This window comes from Pipistrellus hanaki, assembly GCF_964339955.1.
Source record: "Pipistrellus hanaki genome assembly, chromosome: 10".
Classification (NCBI taxonomy): domain Eukaryota; kingdom Metazoa; phylum Chordata; class Mammalia; order Chiroptera; family Vespertilionidae; genus Pipistrellus; species Pipistrellus hanaki.
The window spans coordinates 10,008,604-10,027,766 of NC_140512.1; the positions used below are offsets into that span (position 1 = coordinate 10,008,604).

General features: G+C 38.6%; 1 protein-coding gene across 7 annotated transcripts in view; it reads left to right on the plus strand.

The window, feature by feature from the left end:
* Positions 1-19,163, plus strand: part of BBS9 (Bardet-Biedl syndrome 9) — a 283,053-nt gene that overhangs the window by 118,152 nt on the left and 145,738 nt on the right. For all 7 annotated transcript variants that reach the window (XM_084896844.1, XM_084896846.1, XM_084896850.1 and 4 more), the window contains exons 13-16: positions 3,808-3,910; positions 6,075-6,179; positions 8,353-8,367; positions 15,629-15,769. In XM_084896844.1, coding sequence (XP_084752970.1) covers positions 3,808-3,910; positions 6,075-6,179; positions 8,353-8,367; positions 15,629-15,769 — 364 coding nt within the window. The remainder of the gene's footprint in view (positions 1-3,807; positions 3,911-6,074; positions 6,180-8,352; positions 8,368-15,628; positions 15,770-19,163) is intronic.

The following is a 19,163-nucleotide window of genomic DNA, read 5'->3' on the forward strand; positions in this document are numbered from 1 at the left end:
ATTCTATAATTATTTTTCTCTTAAAATATGAAGTTTACGATCTAGCCAAGTCTTTAACTCTTTTTTTTGGCTCACACACAGCTCTTCTTTGTTCCTGTAGTTATTTTCGTCCCACATCTCCTTGATTCGCTTTGGAAAGGGCCTCGCCATTGTCGGGGTTCTGTAAGTCCCGGTAGGCGAGCTCTCCCAGTTGTGCCTCTAAAGCAAATGAAAAACCGGGTGACTTTTGTCTGAGTTCCCGTGGCCAGGGCAGCAGTCAGTGTGTCTGCTCTCTTACACATGGCCCATGGCTACTTCCAAGGTTGTTCATGTCCGAGTTTTCAGCTCTCTTGCACAGACTGGCCTGATGGTCTTGAGCACGCACTTAGCTTCTCTGAAGCTCTGTCTTTAAATTGCAAAATGGGGGCACTTGTTTCATGTGCAGAGTTGTTTTGAGACTTAACCCCAGTTGGTTAAGAATTCTGGCAGCCAGAAGTTAAACTGTGGCTCCTCCACTTACAAACACAATGGCCCTGGGCGAATTATTTAGCCTCTCTGAGCCACAGTTTTCTTTTCTTTAAAATGGCATATAGTAATAGTAGCTCTTTCACCATGTTGTAAATAATAAATAAGATAATGCACATAAATAATTTATTAGCATGGTTCTATGAATATAGAAAGCTGCTAATGGTTATCAATGTGATTAAAAAAGGTATGTATAGGCTAGCATCATGTTATTATTAATAGAAAACATTTAAATTGTGTTCCATTTGTCCAGGGGACGAGCTCTTTGAAAGAATGTTGTCTGGGGTGCATATCTGGTTTCTTCCCATAATTGCCGTCAGGGTTTGACTAAAAAGGCAGTAGGTTTACAATGGTCAGACGTCACTGAGGAAGCTTTGTTCGTGGGATGCAGATTCCCCTCATGTATTCCCAGGGCTGATAAAGTAACAACTGAGGGTCCATTGTTCATTTGCTGTGTTTATTGTACTTATCTGCATCAAAAGTTGTCTTTTAAAACATTTTCTGTGCAAGTCAAAATTTCATGATTGACATTTTTAAGTTGTACAAATATCCACATTGTTTAAAATTAATTCAAGATATTTACTGAATTTTATATACATAAAAGCCCAAGTGACTGTTTGACCATTCAACTGATAGCTATGATGCGTACTGACCACCAGGGGGCAGACACTCAATAAACAGTGATGGAAACATGGAACAAACTGATGAATCTCAAAGAGAAGGGGGGAGGGGGAAGGTGGGAAGAGATTAACCAAAGATCTGCTATGCATACTAGAGGCCAGGTACATGGATTCATGTACCATTGGGGTCCCTCAACCTGGCCTGCAGGGATCAGGCCGAATATGTGCACAAGTGCTCTGACATCCCCCAAGGGGTCCCGGATTGTGAGAGGCACAGGCCAGGCCAAGGGACCCCACTGGTGCATGAATCCGTGCACTGGGCCTCTAGTATATATATAATGTTTGTGGGCCAGTTGTATATCGCTATATGGTTTCTCTATTATATATTTGTATGTATGTATATGTAATTAAGGAATAGGTGATACATGCTTTTTATTTAAGAGAAATTTCAGAACCACTTTTCTTAAAAATAAGTAAGCCCTTTCATTATGCCAGTTAACAATGAAATGTATCTGTCTCATATACTAGTGCCTGGTAACTAGACTGAACTGCCCCATAGCAAAGGTGTGAGGTAGAGGATGCTCCTCAGTGTTGGCTAAACTAGGTGTCACCTGAAGAGCAATAGGTACCCAGGTCTGCTGTGTAAGTCTGTCTTACCAGCCATGTGCACTCATCCAGGAGAGATTAGTGGAAGAGATTGGCCGTTTAGGGGATATGATGCCCATTGGAAGGCAGATCATTAAGCTTTTTCTTTGCCAGCGTGAAAATGATGCCCCTTCTCATTGGCCGGGAAAGGTCACTGAGCTACACTGGCTGGGCAAAGTAAGGAAATCTTTATTTTATTATTATTATTTTTTAAGATATATTTTATTGATTTTTTTACAGAGTGGAAGAGAGAGAGGGATAGAGAGAAACATCTATGAGAGAGAATCATTGATCAGCTGCCTCTTGCACATCCCCTACTGGGGATGTGCCCGCAACCAAGGAACATGCCCTTGACCGGAATCGAACCCGGGACCTGCCAGTCTGCAGGCCGAAGCTCTATCCACTGAGCCAAACTGGTTTCGGCAGTAAGGAAATCTTTAGAGAATAATTGACTTGTGTACAATGTAATATACTGATACTGGATAAGATAAATAATTCATGATGCCACATCTATATGAAAAGAAGAATGAACACATATAATATTTCATGATGTAATTATCAGCCATTGAGGGCAGATACTTTTTTTTTTTGCTTTTGATAGAATATTTTTAAGTTAAAAAATTAGAAAAATTAATTAAAATGAAAAAAGGTTTTTAATTATAGTTGACATACAATATATTAGTTTCAGGTGTTTTGCACAGTGATTAGGTATTTATATAACTTACAAAGTAATCACCTGGATAATGGTAGAACATTTTTATTTATTTGTTAATTTTTAAAATATATTTTATTGATATTTTACAGAGAGGAAGGGAGAGAGATAGAGAGCTAGAAACATCAGTGAGAGAGAAACATCAACCAGCTGCCTCTTACACACCCCCTACCGGGGATGTGCCCGCAACCAAGGTACATGCCCTTGACCGGAATCGAACCTGGGACCCTTCAGACCGCAGACCGACGCTCTACTACTGGGCCAAACTGGTTTCAGCTGGTAGAACATTTTTAATAGTTTTATTGAGATGTAATTTAAATACTATACAATTTACTCATTAAAAGTACATAATTCAGTGATTTTTTAGCATATTTGCAGAGTTGTTGAACTATCACCATAATTTAATTTGAAAACATTTTCATTCCCCGTAAAAATGGCCTCATTCCTATTAGCTGTCACTTTCTGCTCCCTTCTCTCCCACTCTTCCCTCATAACCCCTCTCCATCCCTCAGCAACGGCAAGTCTATGTCTGTCCTTATAGATTTGCCTATTCTGGACATTTCATAGAAGCGAAATCATACAATATGTGTTTCTTTGTGTCAAGCTCCTTTTACTTAGTAGCTTACTACTTTTAAGGTTTGTCCATGTTGTAGCATGTATCAGCACTTCATTTCTTTTTATTACCGATTAGTATTTCATTGTATGGATATACTGTATTTATTTATCCAGTCACCAGTTGATGGACATTTGAGTGGTTTCTACTTTTGGCTATTATGATTAATGCTGGTTTGAACCTTTGTGTACACGTTTTTGCATGAACACATGTTTTCATTTCTCTTGGCATGGAATTGTGAGATTGTATGGTAAATTTATGTTTAATTTTTTAAAGAAACTCTTAGACTTTGTGTGTGGCTGTACTATTTTACATTCTTATCAGAATATATAAGGGTTCTAATTTCTCCACGTTCTTTCTAACACCTATTTTATCCACTCCCACTGACCTTTTGATTCTAGTATTCTAGTGGCTGTGTAGTAGTAGCTCATTGTGGTTTGAATTTGTATTTTGTAGCGGTTAAAGATACTGAGCATTTTTTCATGTGCTTTTTGGCTTTTCCTATGTCTTTGGAGGAAAGTCCAACTCCAGGGCCAGTCTCTGAGTAGGACCCTTTAATCTACCACTTACGTTACATGTTATGTTTTGTAGCTTCTCTCTTTTTCCCCCAGATGATGTTTCCTAATTCTTATAGTGATTTTTAAGTAGTTGTGATATTTTATTAATTTGGTTAGAATATAATTTTTAGTTACTAACAATTTCTATTTCCTTAGGTCACACTGCAGAATCGAGTGGCATTGCAGAAAGCCAAATTATCAGTCTATGTGCAGCCACCTTTGGTATTGTCACGTGACCAATTCACTTTTGAATTTACCGGTGAGTGCTTGGTTTTGGCTTAAAGTCTATCCTAGTTTTAGGTTGTCTTTTTTTTTTTTTTTTTTTAATTAAAACTTTTTTTTTTTATTAGTGTGTTCACTTCATGGATATATTTCTTTTTAAAAAATATATATTTTATTGATTTTTTACAGAGAGGAAGGGAAAAGGATAGGGAGTTAGAAACATTGATGAGAGAGAAACATCAATCAGCTGCCTCCTGCACACCCCCTACTGGGGATGTGCCCGCAACCAAGGTACATGCCCTTGACCAGAATTAAACCTGGGACCCTTCAGTCCCCAGGCCGATGCTCTATCCACTGAGCCAAACCGGTTTCGGCATGGATATATTTCCTGTCTGAATCGTGAGAATGGTATCTTCCTGAAATTAATGCTTGTGTTGTTTGGCTTACGGTGTTTTCCCTCTGTGCATCAAGCTTTGGACATTCAATGAATGGTTGTTGAGTCTGAAGTAATTACAGATTTCCAAGGGCTTTCCTTAACTAGGTGGACCTGTAATTGTACTTAAACACTGTAATTTGGAAGGCTTTCTTTATTAGTGTTTCTCTAGTGAGCTATTTATTGAATCAGTAATGTTTGAAGAAAGAATATTGACTTTGGAGTCTGGCCGGAATTTGAATCCTGGCCCTGACTCTCACTCTATGTGTAACCTTGGGCAAACTACCTTAGTAATTACTTGGAGCCTCCGTTTTTTTTAATCTCCAGAAAGGGATAATGATGTCTTTCTTGTAGGGCTGTCTTGAGGATTTAATGGAAAAAAAAAAAAATGAATCTATGTAAGGTATCTGCAATAATGCCTAAAGTAGAGCCGGTCTTACTCGGCATAGAATCTCTTATCCCCTCTCACTTACATCTGAGTTGTCACTGATTCTGTTAAAGTGATTTCTGAATTATCTTTCTTTGTTTACTGCCACAATTTAGCTGGGGAACCTAAGTCTTATTCACGAAGTCAAGGACATCTCTCTCTTTTTTGCCTTTGTATAACCAGCTCTTACCTGAATGTCTGTTAGATAGTGGGAACTCAGCAAATTATTCATTGAATGAGTGAAGGAATGGTTGAATGGCCGAAGTAGCCTTGGGTGTGATACCTAACAATTGGTTTCTCATTTTATTTTCTAATTTAAAATCTTAAAATTGATTTCAGAGAAGACGGGGGATGTAGAAACATCAATGATGAGAAAGAATCATTAAATCATTGGTTCACTGCCTCTTGCATGCCCCCCACTAGGGTTTGAGCCCACAGCCTGGGCATGTGCCCTGACTAGGAATCGAACCTGTGACCTTCTGGTTCATATGTTCAACCACTGAGCTACACCGGCTGGGCTATTTTCTAAATTTTTATAATACTTTCAATTTATCTTTTAAAAACACATTCTAAAGAATTTATTTTTCCAGTTACAAACCTGCTAGGCGCAGGGGTCCTCAAACTTTTTAAAGTGGGGGCCAGATCACGGTCCCTCAGAGAACTGGAGGGCCGGACTATATGAACTACTAATTCCTACTGTAACACCTCGGCTGCGCTCACTGCCCAAAAAACCTGGCGGGCCGGATCAGACTCCTCTGCGGGCCGCATGTGGCCCGCGGGCCGTAGTTTGAAGACCCCTGTAGGGCTTTCTAACGCACTTGGAGATCAAATGCGTGATTACAGAAGGCTATGTGCCATCTGCTGTCTCTATAGTTGTAGTTCCATCAAGTCCAGTCCCCTCCTTGGGTTTCCCCTGCAGTCTTGTCCTGATAAAGTGCTGTTCCCACGCCCACCGTCTCCTGCCCTTCTGTGTACCCTTGTCCTGTCCATGCTGCCCGCTCACTGAGCAGAGAGAAGCAGGAGTGTGGAGTGTCCGGCTCCCTTGCTCTGAAGTCAGCTCCCAGCTGTGTCTTAGCTACATGACTTTGGGCAAGCCTCTTACTCTCTCCAGTCAGTTTCCTTCTTCATGCCCCTTCTCCCCCTAACAACAATAACAAAAAAGAAGGGAATGGGGACAATAATACCACCCGCCTTTATAGGGTTATTGTGAGGATTAAGTGAACTAATTCATGTGAAGTGCTTAGGACAGTAGCTGGCTTACAATATAGGCCTAATTTGAGCGGTTGTTAATAATCACTGTCCATAATTATATGACTTCCATTGCTTTCACATTGCTTACAGCACCAGAGATGACTAGGACAGTGGCCTTCTCTGTTTTTCTGAAAGGAAGTTATGCACCCCCTGAATTGGAAGGAAATGCTGTTGTTTCTTATGCCAGACCAACAGGTAAACAGGATTAATCACTTCTTTGCACGCGCAGTTATGAATGAAATGTTTAAGTGGTAAGATGGGAAAACACATTGTAAAATACTATTAAATAAAAAATACTCTTTTCTAGTGTTAAATAAAATTGTATGTCCAACTTACGTTAATGTATTATGAATAATTAGTGATAAGTCTATTTAGTGGATTGCATAATGTTTGGTTTTATTTTTTCAGTTAATAGTAAATATAATGTACTTTTACTCTCATTAGGAGAATGATATATAGTCATACTTTATCTATTTGAACTAAAGAGAAAAATCTAATCTGAATAAATGAAAGACTCTTATGGGTTAGTCTAACATTAGATGAATATTCAGTTTTAGATATTGGTTTTTTGTTTTTTTAAAAATATATTTTATTGATTTTTTACAGAGAAGGGAGAGAGATAGAGAGCTAGAAATGTCGATGAGAGAGAAACATCGACCAGCTGCCTCCTGCACACCCCCTACCGGGGATGTGCCCGCAACCAATGTACATGCCCCTGATCGAAATCGAACCTGGGACCCTTCAGTCCGCAGACTGACGCTCCACCACTGAGCCAAACCGGTTTCGGCAAGTTTTAGATATTGTTTTAGTGACTAATTACCCTTTAGTCAGTTTAAGAGCAGACCTAGTATAATTTGATCTGTATTTGAAAACAACAACCTCTTTTTAGATTAAAAAGTTTATCTTTAATGAAATGATGGTTGCCAAAGGTCGGGGGATGTGTGTAAAGGGGAAGATGTTAGTCAAAGGATTCATACTTCTAGAATGAGTAAGTTCAGGGCGGGGGAGGAGGGGTTGTCTAAATGTATAGTGTGATGACTAATGTACAGTACTGTATGATATGCTTGAAAGTTGCTAAGAGAGTAGATCTCAGATGTTGTCACCACAAAAAATGATAGTTATATGACGAGAAGAAGATATTAACTAATTTTATAGTGGTAATCTTTTTGCAATATATATGTGTATCAACTCATCACATTGTGTACCTTAAACTTACATATGTCAATAATATCTCAATAAAGCTGGAAAAAAAGGGGAAAAGGTTATCTTTAGCCCAGTTGAGATTCAATTATTATGTTTTAATTTAATTGAGTCAATCAATTTCATATATTTTTTTCTGTATAGTTAATTTCTCATAGTACCAGTTTGACATTTGATTGGTAGAAGAGAATTCATCATTGCTTTTTGTCATTTAGCAAAAAATATGGTTAAATGTAGTATAACTGATAATAAGCTATTTCTGCAATGTTACATTTTAAAAATATTTCTATACAGTTTTCTTAGTTTTTTTCTTTCTACTGATGCCCACTTTTCTTTTCTTTTTTTTAATAATTAGCAATTTTTTTAATAGTTATTGTAGTTTTTATTTTGCCTACGGGAATTTTCAGGCTTATGCATTGACAATTTTATGCTCTGAGTTGATTTTATAACTTTAATACATTTTCAAAGTAGACAAAATGCTTAAAAATATATTATAAAGTTGTAAAATAAGTTTGTGAGCTTATTGTTGCATGTACCATTTTTAGGTATTATGCTTTTCTATAGACAGAATTTAAAAAACTATAAATTATTGCTAAACAAAAGAGCATAGCATTAATTGGTTGAAAGTATATTAGAAATTAAAGTAAAAAAAGTCTGTAGAAGTAAAAGAATGGCAAGACAAGCTCCCTCTAACCCAAAGACATTATAGCATAGTGGTATCTACTGGCTGAAATGATAATATAAGACTAACTGGAAATATTATTATGATAATGTATTTGCTCTTTCATGCAACTGTTTTCCCAACAATGCATTTAATGCTCTTGATGCCATTTACATACTTGGCTTGGTTTGTGGTTTGGCTATATCGTATATCTTTCTTTTTACTACTTTTGCACTCGAAAAGCACACCCTCATGGACTTCTGAGAATGGAAGTGCAGATATATTGTTAGATTTCATTTATTCATGTTTTACTCATCAATTTTGGATTAACCCTAACTCATTTTTATTGGAGAGCAATTTAAATCATCAGTGAGAATCTTAAAAAAATTAATTTATTGTATTAAATTTTTAAGCAGATATGTATTAAATTTGTGTTGTAATTTTACCATAGGTAATTTGTTGCATTCTTTTTCCCCTAACCCTTTCTGCATTGCCTCTGATGGATAGATCGAAGTCCTGAAGGTGGGTAAGAAAAATGATTTAGAACGAAATGAATTTATGAACTGAAATGTGGTCAGTGAATTGAGCTGGTATTATAACGTGAATGAACCGTTTTTATAAACTGCTATTGTTTTAAATTTTTTTTGGGGGGTGACATTGGTTAATATAATCATACAGGCTTCAGGTGTGGTGTCTATAGTATAGGACCTGCATATTGCACTGTGTGCCCACCACCCAAACTCAGATCTTCTCCTGTCACCATATATGAGGACCCCATTCACCCTGACCCCCTTCCCTCTGACAACTGCCACACCGCTGTTTGTGTCCACGAGTTTTAGTCTTAAATCCCACACATGAGTGAAATCATGTGGTTCTTTGTCTTTTCTGACTGACGTATTTCACTTAGCATAATATTCTCAAGGTCCATTGGTGGTGTTGCAAATGACAGTATTTCATTCTATGGACTGCTGTTTTAACTATAGAAACCTCTTTAAGGATGATTCATTTCCTTGATCTGACTCTGGAGTGTATGCATGTTTCCTCCCATAGAGACCTGTCATTCAGCAGAGTCATGAGCAAGAATGAAGCTCCGTGACTCTTAAAAGCAGAAATCACGTCATTGACAAGAGATTTCTTCAGGTGACTGGTGATTTACCTGTATGCTCTGTTATCATATTTTACTAAAATGAAGAAATAGTAAAAGACACAAGGTGTTTGCCACGGAGTTCTAAATGGTCTGTTTTCTGTCTCTGGTCAGCATGCCAGGCGTGCTCTTCTGTGGGCCTATTCGTTGTCTTGTTTAGAATTTATGGGGGAATGCCATCCCGGGTCTGACCCCTTGAACTTGTCCGGGTCGGTGTGAATTGTTAACCCATTTTGTATACCTCCAAACCTTTGTTTATGAGTCTACTGTAAAACTGACCATAATGTGAATTTCATTAAGTTTGTTCCTTTGAATCCTCTACTGGATTTTGAGCTCTTTGACAGACAGGTTCGAGCACTTACCTTTGAATTATACAATATTAGGATAAATGACAGGCTCTATAAGAGAATCTTCTGCCCTAGCTGATTTGGCTCAGTGGATAGAGTGTCAACCTATGGACTGAAGGGTTCTGGGTTCGATTCCAGTTAAGGGCACATGCCCGGTTTGTGGGCAGCCGATCAATGATTCTCTCTTCATCATTGATGTTTCTATCTCTCTCTCACCCTTTCCCTCTCTGAAATAAGTAAATAAATATATATATTAAAAATAATTAAAAATATGTATTTAAAAAGAAAGAATCTTCTACTTTGATTATTTCCCTCCTAGACACAGAGTTTATTTGGTGGTTTATCTTCATATTAGCTATTTTAAGGTAAATATTAGATAACAATGTTAATTCATTAATAATAAATATATAAAATACTTAAAAATAATGGCAGTATTTACTCAAAGTTTTGGTGATGTTAACAACCTTGGTTGCATAGTATTTGGAAGGTGAAAATGCACTTACATGAGAAATATTTTAACAGAAGTATGTGATTAGCTTAATAACATAAAGCAAACTAGTCAAATTAGAATTTCGGTTATTAAAAACTATTATTAACAAATAAAATTTATATTTTACTTTGCAAGATTGCACATAGCTGATAAAATTTGCACTAACTTTTGTAAAATATCATATTCATATTACTATTGAAATGATTCGTTTTAGGTTAAAAAAAACCAGTTAAGGTTATCACTGAAAGTAATTTATTCCCTCTTACTGTAAATTCAGTCCCAACCATTAGAGGGAAAGATCACAATCTATGGAAATGTGAGTATTTCAGTACAAAGCGAAAGCTGGTTGTCATAATCTCATGACATATTTTAAAATTATAATTAAGCTTCGGGGAGTCGCGTTGAAACACCCAGCTTCAGCCAGCAGGCGAGCAACTAGCAAAGGCCGCCCCTGAGCTCTCACCGGGCACACAGGGCTTCAGGTTTCAAAGACGGTCCGCCTCGCCGGCCTGACCTGTGCGGGCCCCGTGCAGATAAGCAGTCTTGCTTTCACTCATGGAAAAGAGGGAGGCACACGAGGTTTTATGTTGTCCCACAAGAGTTAGGCTCCATTATTCTGCATTTGGTTACATGACAGGGGAGGCGTAGCGGGGCCGCAGAGCGAGCACAGTACGTCGCCAGACATAACAGGAAGGGATGAAGGAAGTCCTGGCCACCAGACACCGCTACTGCTCGGGGCGCCTTGTTTGCAGGGAGAATGGCTCTAGCAGGCCCTGGAAGGAGCGCTGCGGCGTCCTGTGGAAGTGTAATGCATACACGTAGTTATTCCGCTTTGATATACATGCCCCCCCCCACCCCCCCTTTTAAAGTGCATTTTGGCTTCCCTCTTGACAGTGATACTGGGCTCTCGGGTGTGCCAGGTGTAGTTAGAATTCTCTTCCTGGAAAAATACTTCCATCAGGAGTGGTTTTGATGTGACTTTTCTTTCTCGGTGTTAAAATAGTTTTGTGATTAATTGTACCAAGTAGTTGCAACTGCCCGTTTCCTCTAGCAGGCTAGCGAGAGACGTGTTTGAAGGGGAGGCGATTATATTCGGTAAGGACTGCAGCACAGAGTCAGTCTGACGAATGAGCAGGCCGATATTTGAATGTTATAAATGACCACATTTTTCTTTTCTCTCAGCTTAAAATTGAGTTGAATAAGCCTGTTTGCCAACAACATAGGGAAAATATCACTGACGGTAGGCAAAGTTAGGACCAATTACTGTAGGCTCTTTCAACTGAGCTGAAAGCTAATTGAAAGTCTTTGAATACATGTAATCCTTATTATAGATGCACACATGTGCACACTCACACATATCTCCATGTTCTTATGTACAATGGTAGCCTGAAGAATAATTATAGCCAGATTTACATTTCAAGATTCTCAAGAAAATGTAAATCTCAATGGAAATGTGTCTCTGATAGACCCCCAAACTAAATACTAGCGATTGTATTTTGAAATGTTTGGTTTTTAATTTGATGAGAAATAATATAAAATTTTGGCATTGTGATTTTTTTTTTTAAAAGATATGGTTTCTTTAAACTGGTTTCTGAAGAATTTAGTATTTTCTTTTTAAAATATATTTTATTGACTTTTTTTAAATATATATTTTATTGATTTTGTACAGAGAGGAAGGGAGAGAGATAGAGAGTTAGAAACATCGATGAGAGAGAGTCATCGATCAGCTGCCTCTTGCACACCGCCTATTGGGGATATGCCCGCACCCAAGGTACATGCCCTTGACCGGAATCGAACCTGGGACCCTTCAGTCCCCAAGCCGACGCTCTATCCATTGAGCCAAACCGGTTTCGGCTTTATTGACTTTTTACAGAGAGAAAGGGAGGATAAAGAGTTAGAAACATCGATAGGAGAGAAACATTGATCAGTTGCCTCCTGCACACCCCCTACTGGAAATGTGTGCCCACAACCAAGGTACATGCCCTTGACCAGAATCGAACCTGGGACCCTTGAGTCCGCAGGCCGACAATCTTCACTGAGCCAAATCAGTTAGAGCTAATATTTTCTTTTTAAATATATCTTTAATGATTTCAGAGAGGAAGGGGGAGGGAGAGAAAGATAGAAACATCAATCATGAGAGAGAATCATTGATTGGCTGCCCTCTGCACTCTCCACACTTGGGATCGAACCCGCAACCCTGGCATGTGCCCTGACAGGGAGTGGAATCATCACTACTGAGCCATGCCAGCTGGGCAGATTTTATATCTCCCCCCCCCCCAATGGTAAAACTTTTCAAGGTGCCATCATTTTATAATCAAAATTTTAAGTATCATTTTCTAAAATAATGTTTTCCAAATGTCCCATGAAACAGGTTTTACAGTTCCTAGAGAAAAGGGGAATTCTGGAGGGTTCTACAAATCTTAGCAATTGTAGACCATTGCCCTAATATGCGACACTGTGTAAGAACCCTGTCTAGGGTGCGCGGGATATTCAAGGCCACTCTGAGCATGGGAATCCTAATCAGGAGTGTTCAAGGCTAAGTTACTGTATGCAGGTGCAAGAAGCAAGGACACACCTACCTTACTGTATGTATGCTGCACATATGTGCCCTTCTATAACCCAAAATAGTGAGGCCACTATTTGGCAAGGAGCCTCTTTTGTCTAAGTTAGTATTAAAGGATGTTACTGAGTAGCAGGCATGGGGGCTGGGAGGCAGCTGCTTAGTGATGCTGTAGTTCTAAAGATGGCTCCCGTGTAGCTCCTACTATTACTTTGTAGGAAAGATGTATTGTTACCTAGCCTGTGTATGGCGACTGTATGGGACTTTACTTTGAAGAACTGCTTTGTCTAAAAGCTCCTGTCAGAGCTTGGGCTACAAGAGAGACTCTCTTATATACCCACAGCTTCTCATGGCTTTTCTGTCAAATACCCAGCGTCCAAGGAGGTCCAGTCCCTGGCAGAGGGGCTTGGACCCAACATACCATCATTAGCTGACTTCACTGGGCTGTGAACTGAGTTATAATGTATTTTAACTTGTTGGGTTTATTCATGCTTATAACCATTTGTTCCAGTTTCTGAAAACATATATACATCACCAGTTTCTTTCTTTCTTTTTTAAATATATTTTTATTGATTTTTTACAGAGAGGAAGGGAGAGAGATAGAGAGCTAGAAACGTCGATGAGAGAGAAACATCAACCAGCCTCCTCTTGCACACCCCCTACCGGGGATGTGCCCGCAACCAACGTACATGTTCCTGACTGGAATCGAACCTGGGACCTTTCAGTCCACAGACTGACACTCTACCACTGAGCCAAACCAGTTTCGGCTACACCACCAGTTTCTTTAGCTCTGGGTTCTTAGAGATTTAGTACCAATATTCAAATATAGGCTCATTAGCATAAGGCTAGTGATGTTGATCATGATTAATTTTTTTTTTTTTTTAACCACATATTCAATCAGTACCTGGTCTAGTGAAACAGAGCCACAGTTTTAGCAGTATAGTTTTAGAAGCACATTTACAGCCAGATTTTGTTTGAATAATTAGCCCAGACTTTGGTTCCAAGTACATAGAAGATCGCTTATTTTTGTGCATAGAATTGAGTGGGGGTGGGGGAGGCTAATGGGGGGATGAGGACATGTATGTAATAACTTAATCAATAAAGAAATTAAAAAAGGAGTTATCAGAAGGTGAAGCATTTCCTTCCTCCCCCTCTCCCCCTCCACTATTCATTAAAAATGAAGGAAATGAAGATAGGTTTCAGGTTTTGAGGCTTTAGTATATGTATTGTAGAGGAAATATATTAGTAGGTATAGTTCCATAATTTGGAGATATGTGGAATATATGAAATTGAAAAAATTCATAAGCAGTAGTTTAGATCATGCTACCATAATATTTTGAGTAAAAACATTTTACCATTGCCCTGGTGTGCTAAGTAGTTAGAGTCTTGGCCTGCACACCAAGGGATGCGGGTTCAATTCCCAGTCAAGGGCATTTACCTGGGTTGCAGGTTTGATCCCAGGGGCCTGGTGGAGTGCATGCAGAAGGCAACCCATCCATGTGTCTCTTTCATACAGCTCTCTCTTTCTCTCTCTCTTTCTCTCTTTCTCTCTCTTTCCCTCCCTCCCTCTTCTTTCTCCCCTCCCTCCCTTCTGCTCTTTCTAAAAAGCAATGAAAAAATATCCTTGGGTGAGGATGAAATTTTTTTTTGCCATTGCAAAGTACAAATAAACATGCCTTTAAAATCTCACAGAATGTCAGGATATATAATACTCGGGGACCTTTCTGAAGAGCCACAGTTATACTTTGCATCTAGGATTCCAGAAGTGAATTAAACATCTGTTGGTTATGAGCAAAAAACGAGCTACGTAAAATGTGATGGATAATAGATTATGTTGGAGAATGACAAATATGCTCCCCATGCTCTGAAAAAGTCTTTAATTGACCTCATACATCAACATGTTTCCATTGCTGATGATCTCTCGCTATCCCACTGAACAAGTAATACTGAAAAGGATAGTCCCAGCTTGGATGTAGAGTAAGCCACTCCACTCCAACTGGCTTAAGCAAAATATGCTGCTAATTTGGAACCATGTCCCCAAACCCCAACTGCTCTTACTTTACCATTTCTAAGTTGCTCGCTGACTCCACTGGAAGGCAATAAAGGGGTGAATGTGTGGCCCCATCAAGCAGAGTACAGCAGGTCCTGAGATGCAGGCTGCCATATATTATCTTTTATCTTACCCCATCAAAAACAGAACCCTAGGATAAAAAGAGAGAAAATTAAAGTTGTAGAATTGCTTTTCTGGATTTTTAAGTAGAGAGCCTACTTTGCTTTGGTTTTAGTATCATTCTCTGTAAAAACATTAAAAGGACTTGATTTTTAAAATCTTTTAATCCTGCCATAAAAGTCTCCATTGTTATATATTGTTCAGTTACCTATTTAAATATGCCTGTGTACAAAGAGAACAAAATCTGACAATTGAGTGACTGTGGAAGTCTGTAAAAATGTCACTTCACTGATATGTAAAGTTAAATGGATTGAGAAAAATCGAATCATATGAAGGTAATATTCTTAATATTACTGTATAAAATGTCATGAACTTTAGATCTTAGGTAGAACAAATTCTGCTTTCATGTTGTAATTTATTGCAAATTAATTGTAATTTGATTTTCAGTAAGTAAAAAAATCGAAAGGTTAAAAAATTTGTGTGTGTGGGGGTAGAGACGTTATGAAATATATTCATATAAAGTCTTTCTGATGTAAATTTCATACTCATTGCTCATCTTAGCTGAGAGTCTTAAATTAGGGCTAGAATTTGAAGGTCTTAGCTTAAGATAGTTCAGTAGTTGACTATAACTCTCTATTAAGTGTTGAAGTGTGATGATTTTAAAAATATGGCATTACTATTGAAGGCATACCAAACGCCTCTGGTCTTCCTAAGATTTTATTTCTGCCTTTCACTTTAAAAAATCCTGCACTGCTAGTACTCTTTATCTTTGTAGTTTTTGAATTATGGTTGACATTCAATATTATATTAGTTTCAGGTGTACAGCATACTGATTAGACATTTATATAACTTACAGTGATCCCTGATATTGCCTTCTGCTTCTTGACAATAATATAAAAATGTGAATTATGATAATAATGTGCAGTTACTTCAGTGATGCCAGAGAAAATAGGCAGGCAGCAAACTTTTATACTAGGATACGTTGTTACTCGGACTATTACTAGTACAGATATTTTGTGCATCAAATTATTGGACACATTCATGACTCTGCATTTCTCTCTCTTTCTTCCAGGCATTCCTCGGGTTACCCAATGTAAATTCAGACTTCCCCTGAAATTAGTCTGTCTCCCAGGCCAGCCTTCAAAAATCGCAAGCCACAAGCTAACGATTGATACCAACAAACCTCCAGTCAGCCTTCTCAGTCTCTTTCCAGGTAGGCCTTCTGAAGTAACATGCCTGCCATGTATCAGAAATGTTAAGAATTTAGAATGGAATCCCTCACCAGCAGGTAATGACGGGGTAATTATCAGATAATTGTTAAGTCAGAATATAAAAATGCCTCCAGGATTTTTCCCTGGCCTGTTCAAAGGCGAATAGCTTATATCAACAAGCAATGAGGTGGACCTTTTAAGTTTGATTAAAATTAGTATAATCATTATTTTGTTTCAGTATTCAGAGATGAGAACATCAAATGTTTCTTTTTAGACTGTGGAATTTTTTGGCTTGGAATGTAAATATTTATTGTTCACTTTCATGGTAGGTTTCTGGGTAGGTACCTTTTTAAAGTGCCGTCTTGTGCCCCTGAAAAGTAACCGCCTAAGTAGGTATCTTAGGCTCTTTGTGGTTCTGCTGCCTGCAGCAGCTGGAGGGGGCGAATGTTCCTTCTCTGGCCCTAATTGCTGAGAAGGGGCTCCGTATATAAAGCTTCAGTGTCACAGTGAACATTTGGGGTAATTCCTGACGGTGTGACTTTCTCCAGGTGTCAGTTTTCCTCTAACTTACAAAAAAGAGAGGCATGAATCGGATGCAGCATCTGCAGTAACCAGGTTTCTAATGTACCCATCCAGTCACTTCACTGGTGATGGGGTGGAATTAAGAAAACAAATCTGGGAATTAAACCAACCCTCTCAAATCCCTCATTAAAAAATCGTCACCATTGACTCTGAGGTGCGTCCTCACCCTTGCATTAATGGGTAGGATTTAGAATACAAAGAGTATTTCCCACAAGCTTTAGCGATTTATGGTAAGTCAACTTTTGTGTTATTAACTACTTAAAGTGCTTACAATTTATTTTTCATGAATTTGAAGTGTTTAAGAAGCATTGTTTATGTATAATGAAAAGACTTCAAAATGGAATGCTTTTTATTACAATTGATCTATTCTTTAGTTTGGCTTGAGTTTGAATATATATATAGCAAATAGTTTTGTACCTTTTGGTTTTTCCCTTCCCTTTCCTTCCTTCTTAGTCATTTTCTTATAACAAATTTGGATTATAAAGAAGGCAGGAAGAGTCACTACTTTCATAACATCTTATACAAATGTATTAATTCCTTGGGTCTCCTATACTATCCTGGAAATTTAGTAGGAAATTATATGCTGCACACTGAATTTATTGGTTCCTTAGAAAAGTGTTGAAGAGCTTGGCTTCTGAGTGGTTGACATTTACTATGGATGGATGAAACCCACAGAGACTGAATAAAAATGCAGGCTTTCAATCAGAGAGGTAATCTCTGTAAGCCTAGGAACATTTAGGTACGTTTTTCTCCTGATTTGGGGCTCAGTTGTATTGGTATCTTAGGCTCATCAGCACATATTTGCTTCTTACTTACTTTAGAAATAGGATTCAATGACAGATTAAAAAAAAAATTTCCTTCACGATCCAATGTATGTGATACAGCTGGTTCTTTTTGGGAGATCGTGGATCTGTGTTCATATTGAACTTGCTGGAATCCTATCATTGTTCAACAGAAGCACTCTTGGTACTTTTTCACGTTTCCATTTTTCACTCTTGGTATGGAGAAGACTTTTATATATTGATTTCAGATTGTGTTGGATCAAACTGTCCTTGAATTCCAGATTTCAGTGATATTGTCTTTATAATCTTTGTTTCTCCTGGCGCTGTATTTTGGGTGGTTTCAGTTGCTGTACGTTCGAGTCACTTTTTTCTGCAGAGTGTGATGTGTTTCCACTCAGCATATGTTTCACTTCAGACAGTGTAGCTGTCATCTCTCAAGAGTGATATGGGTCTTTTCTTCTTCTTAAAACCATCTTCCATGTCTCTAATAGAATGTCCTTGAACATACACAACAACATGATAACTGTTTAAGTGCCCTTGCCTATGAGTTTGTCATCCATGTCATTTCTGAGTTAGTTCTGATTGATTTGCTCCTTCATATGGATTGTAATTTCTTCCTTCTTTGCATGGCCTGTAGTTTTTGTTTGAAGAACAGAACTTCTGAATTTTATCTAGTTGTGTGTTGAGTACTTTAGTTTTCCTCTAAAACTTCTTGAGCTTTTTTTCTGAGACACTGTTAAGTTACGTGAAAAAGTTTGATCCTTTCAAGTGGTGCTAGGCAGGATGGGAGCAGCATTTTATTCGAGGGCAAACCTCACCTGCTTCTGAGGGTGAACTCTTCCATGTGTTCTGCGCGATGCCTAGGGAACTAGGCTGGTTGGAATCCTGGCCAGTGAGAACAGGGCTGGTCCTGGCTCTGGGTGGGGTCACAGATTCCATGTTTCCTGGAATCTCTTTCGGTGGCCTTCCCTCAGCCTCACGTCTTTTCCTTACAGGTGTGGACGCATTGGTGTTGGGATATGTACTCCAGGGGCACTTAGCAGATCTCTGCAGACCTCCCTCTGTCGCGCTCTCTCCTCTGACACCCTGCCTGTGAACTTGTGCTACTTTGACCTTCCCAGACTCCTAATTCTATCTCCCTTCCTGGGGAGAATGCCGGGTTGCACCTTGGTTCCCCAACCTGTCTTGCAGCCTACAGATATTTCTCAAGGCAGTAAACTGGGGCAAGGATAGGGCTCACTCTGTTTGTTTCTTGTTTGGAAGGGATCATTGTTCAATTCTGTATTTCCAATGTATTAACAAAAAGTATTTCAGCCTGGCAGGTGTGGCTCAGTGGTTGAGTGTCGACCTGTGAACCAGGAGGTCGTGGTTTCCTTCCTGGTCAGGGCACGTGCTTAGGTTTTAGGCTCTATCCCTAGTATGGGGTGGGCTGGAGGCAGCCGATCAATGGTTCTCATCATTGATGTTTCTTTCTCTCTCTCCCTCTCTTCCTCTCTGGAAATCAATAAAAATATATTTAAAAAAAGTATTTCATATTTTCTGTCCCATTTTTTAAAAGTTGTTTTAGATGGAATGGTAACTGTGGCTCCAGTTTCTCCAACGTGGCCTGAAGTGAAAGTGTCCAACATTATAATTTTTATTTGTTTTGAGTCAGGATTCAAAGGTGGTTTACATTTTTTCAATTTTTTAATATACATTTTTGGTATCTCCTTTTCTATAAGTTTTAACCCCTCCACCTCCCTTTTAATTATTTGCTGAATAGTACGTATTATTTTTCCTATGTGTTTCTCTCGCTCTGAATTTCACCAGTTGCATCCGTGGGATGTTGTTTAATATTTATTTTCTCTGTCCACTTTGTTGTCTGTAAATTGCAGTTGCAGCTAGAGCTAGTAGTTCAGCTTAATTATTTTGGCCACGTTGCTTAATGAATGGTGGCTTATGCTTTCAGCGGGGGGACAAGGTATCTGCTTGTCTCTTTTGGTTTGTGATGGTCTCAGTCATTGATATTAAATGCTGAGGTCCATTCATTCAT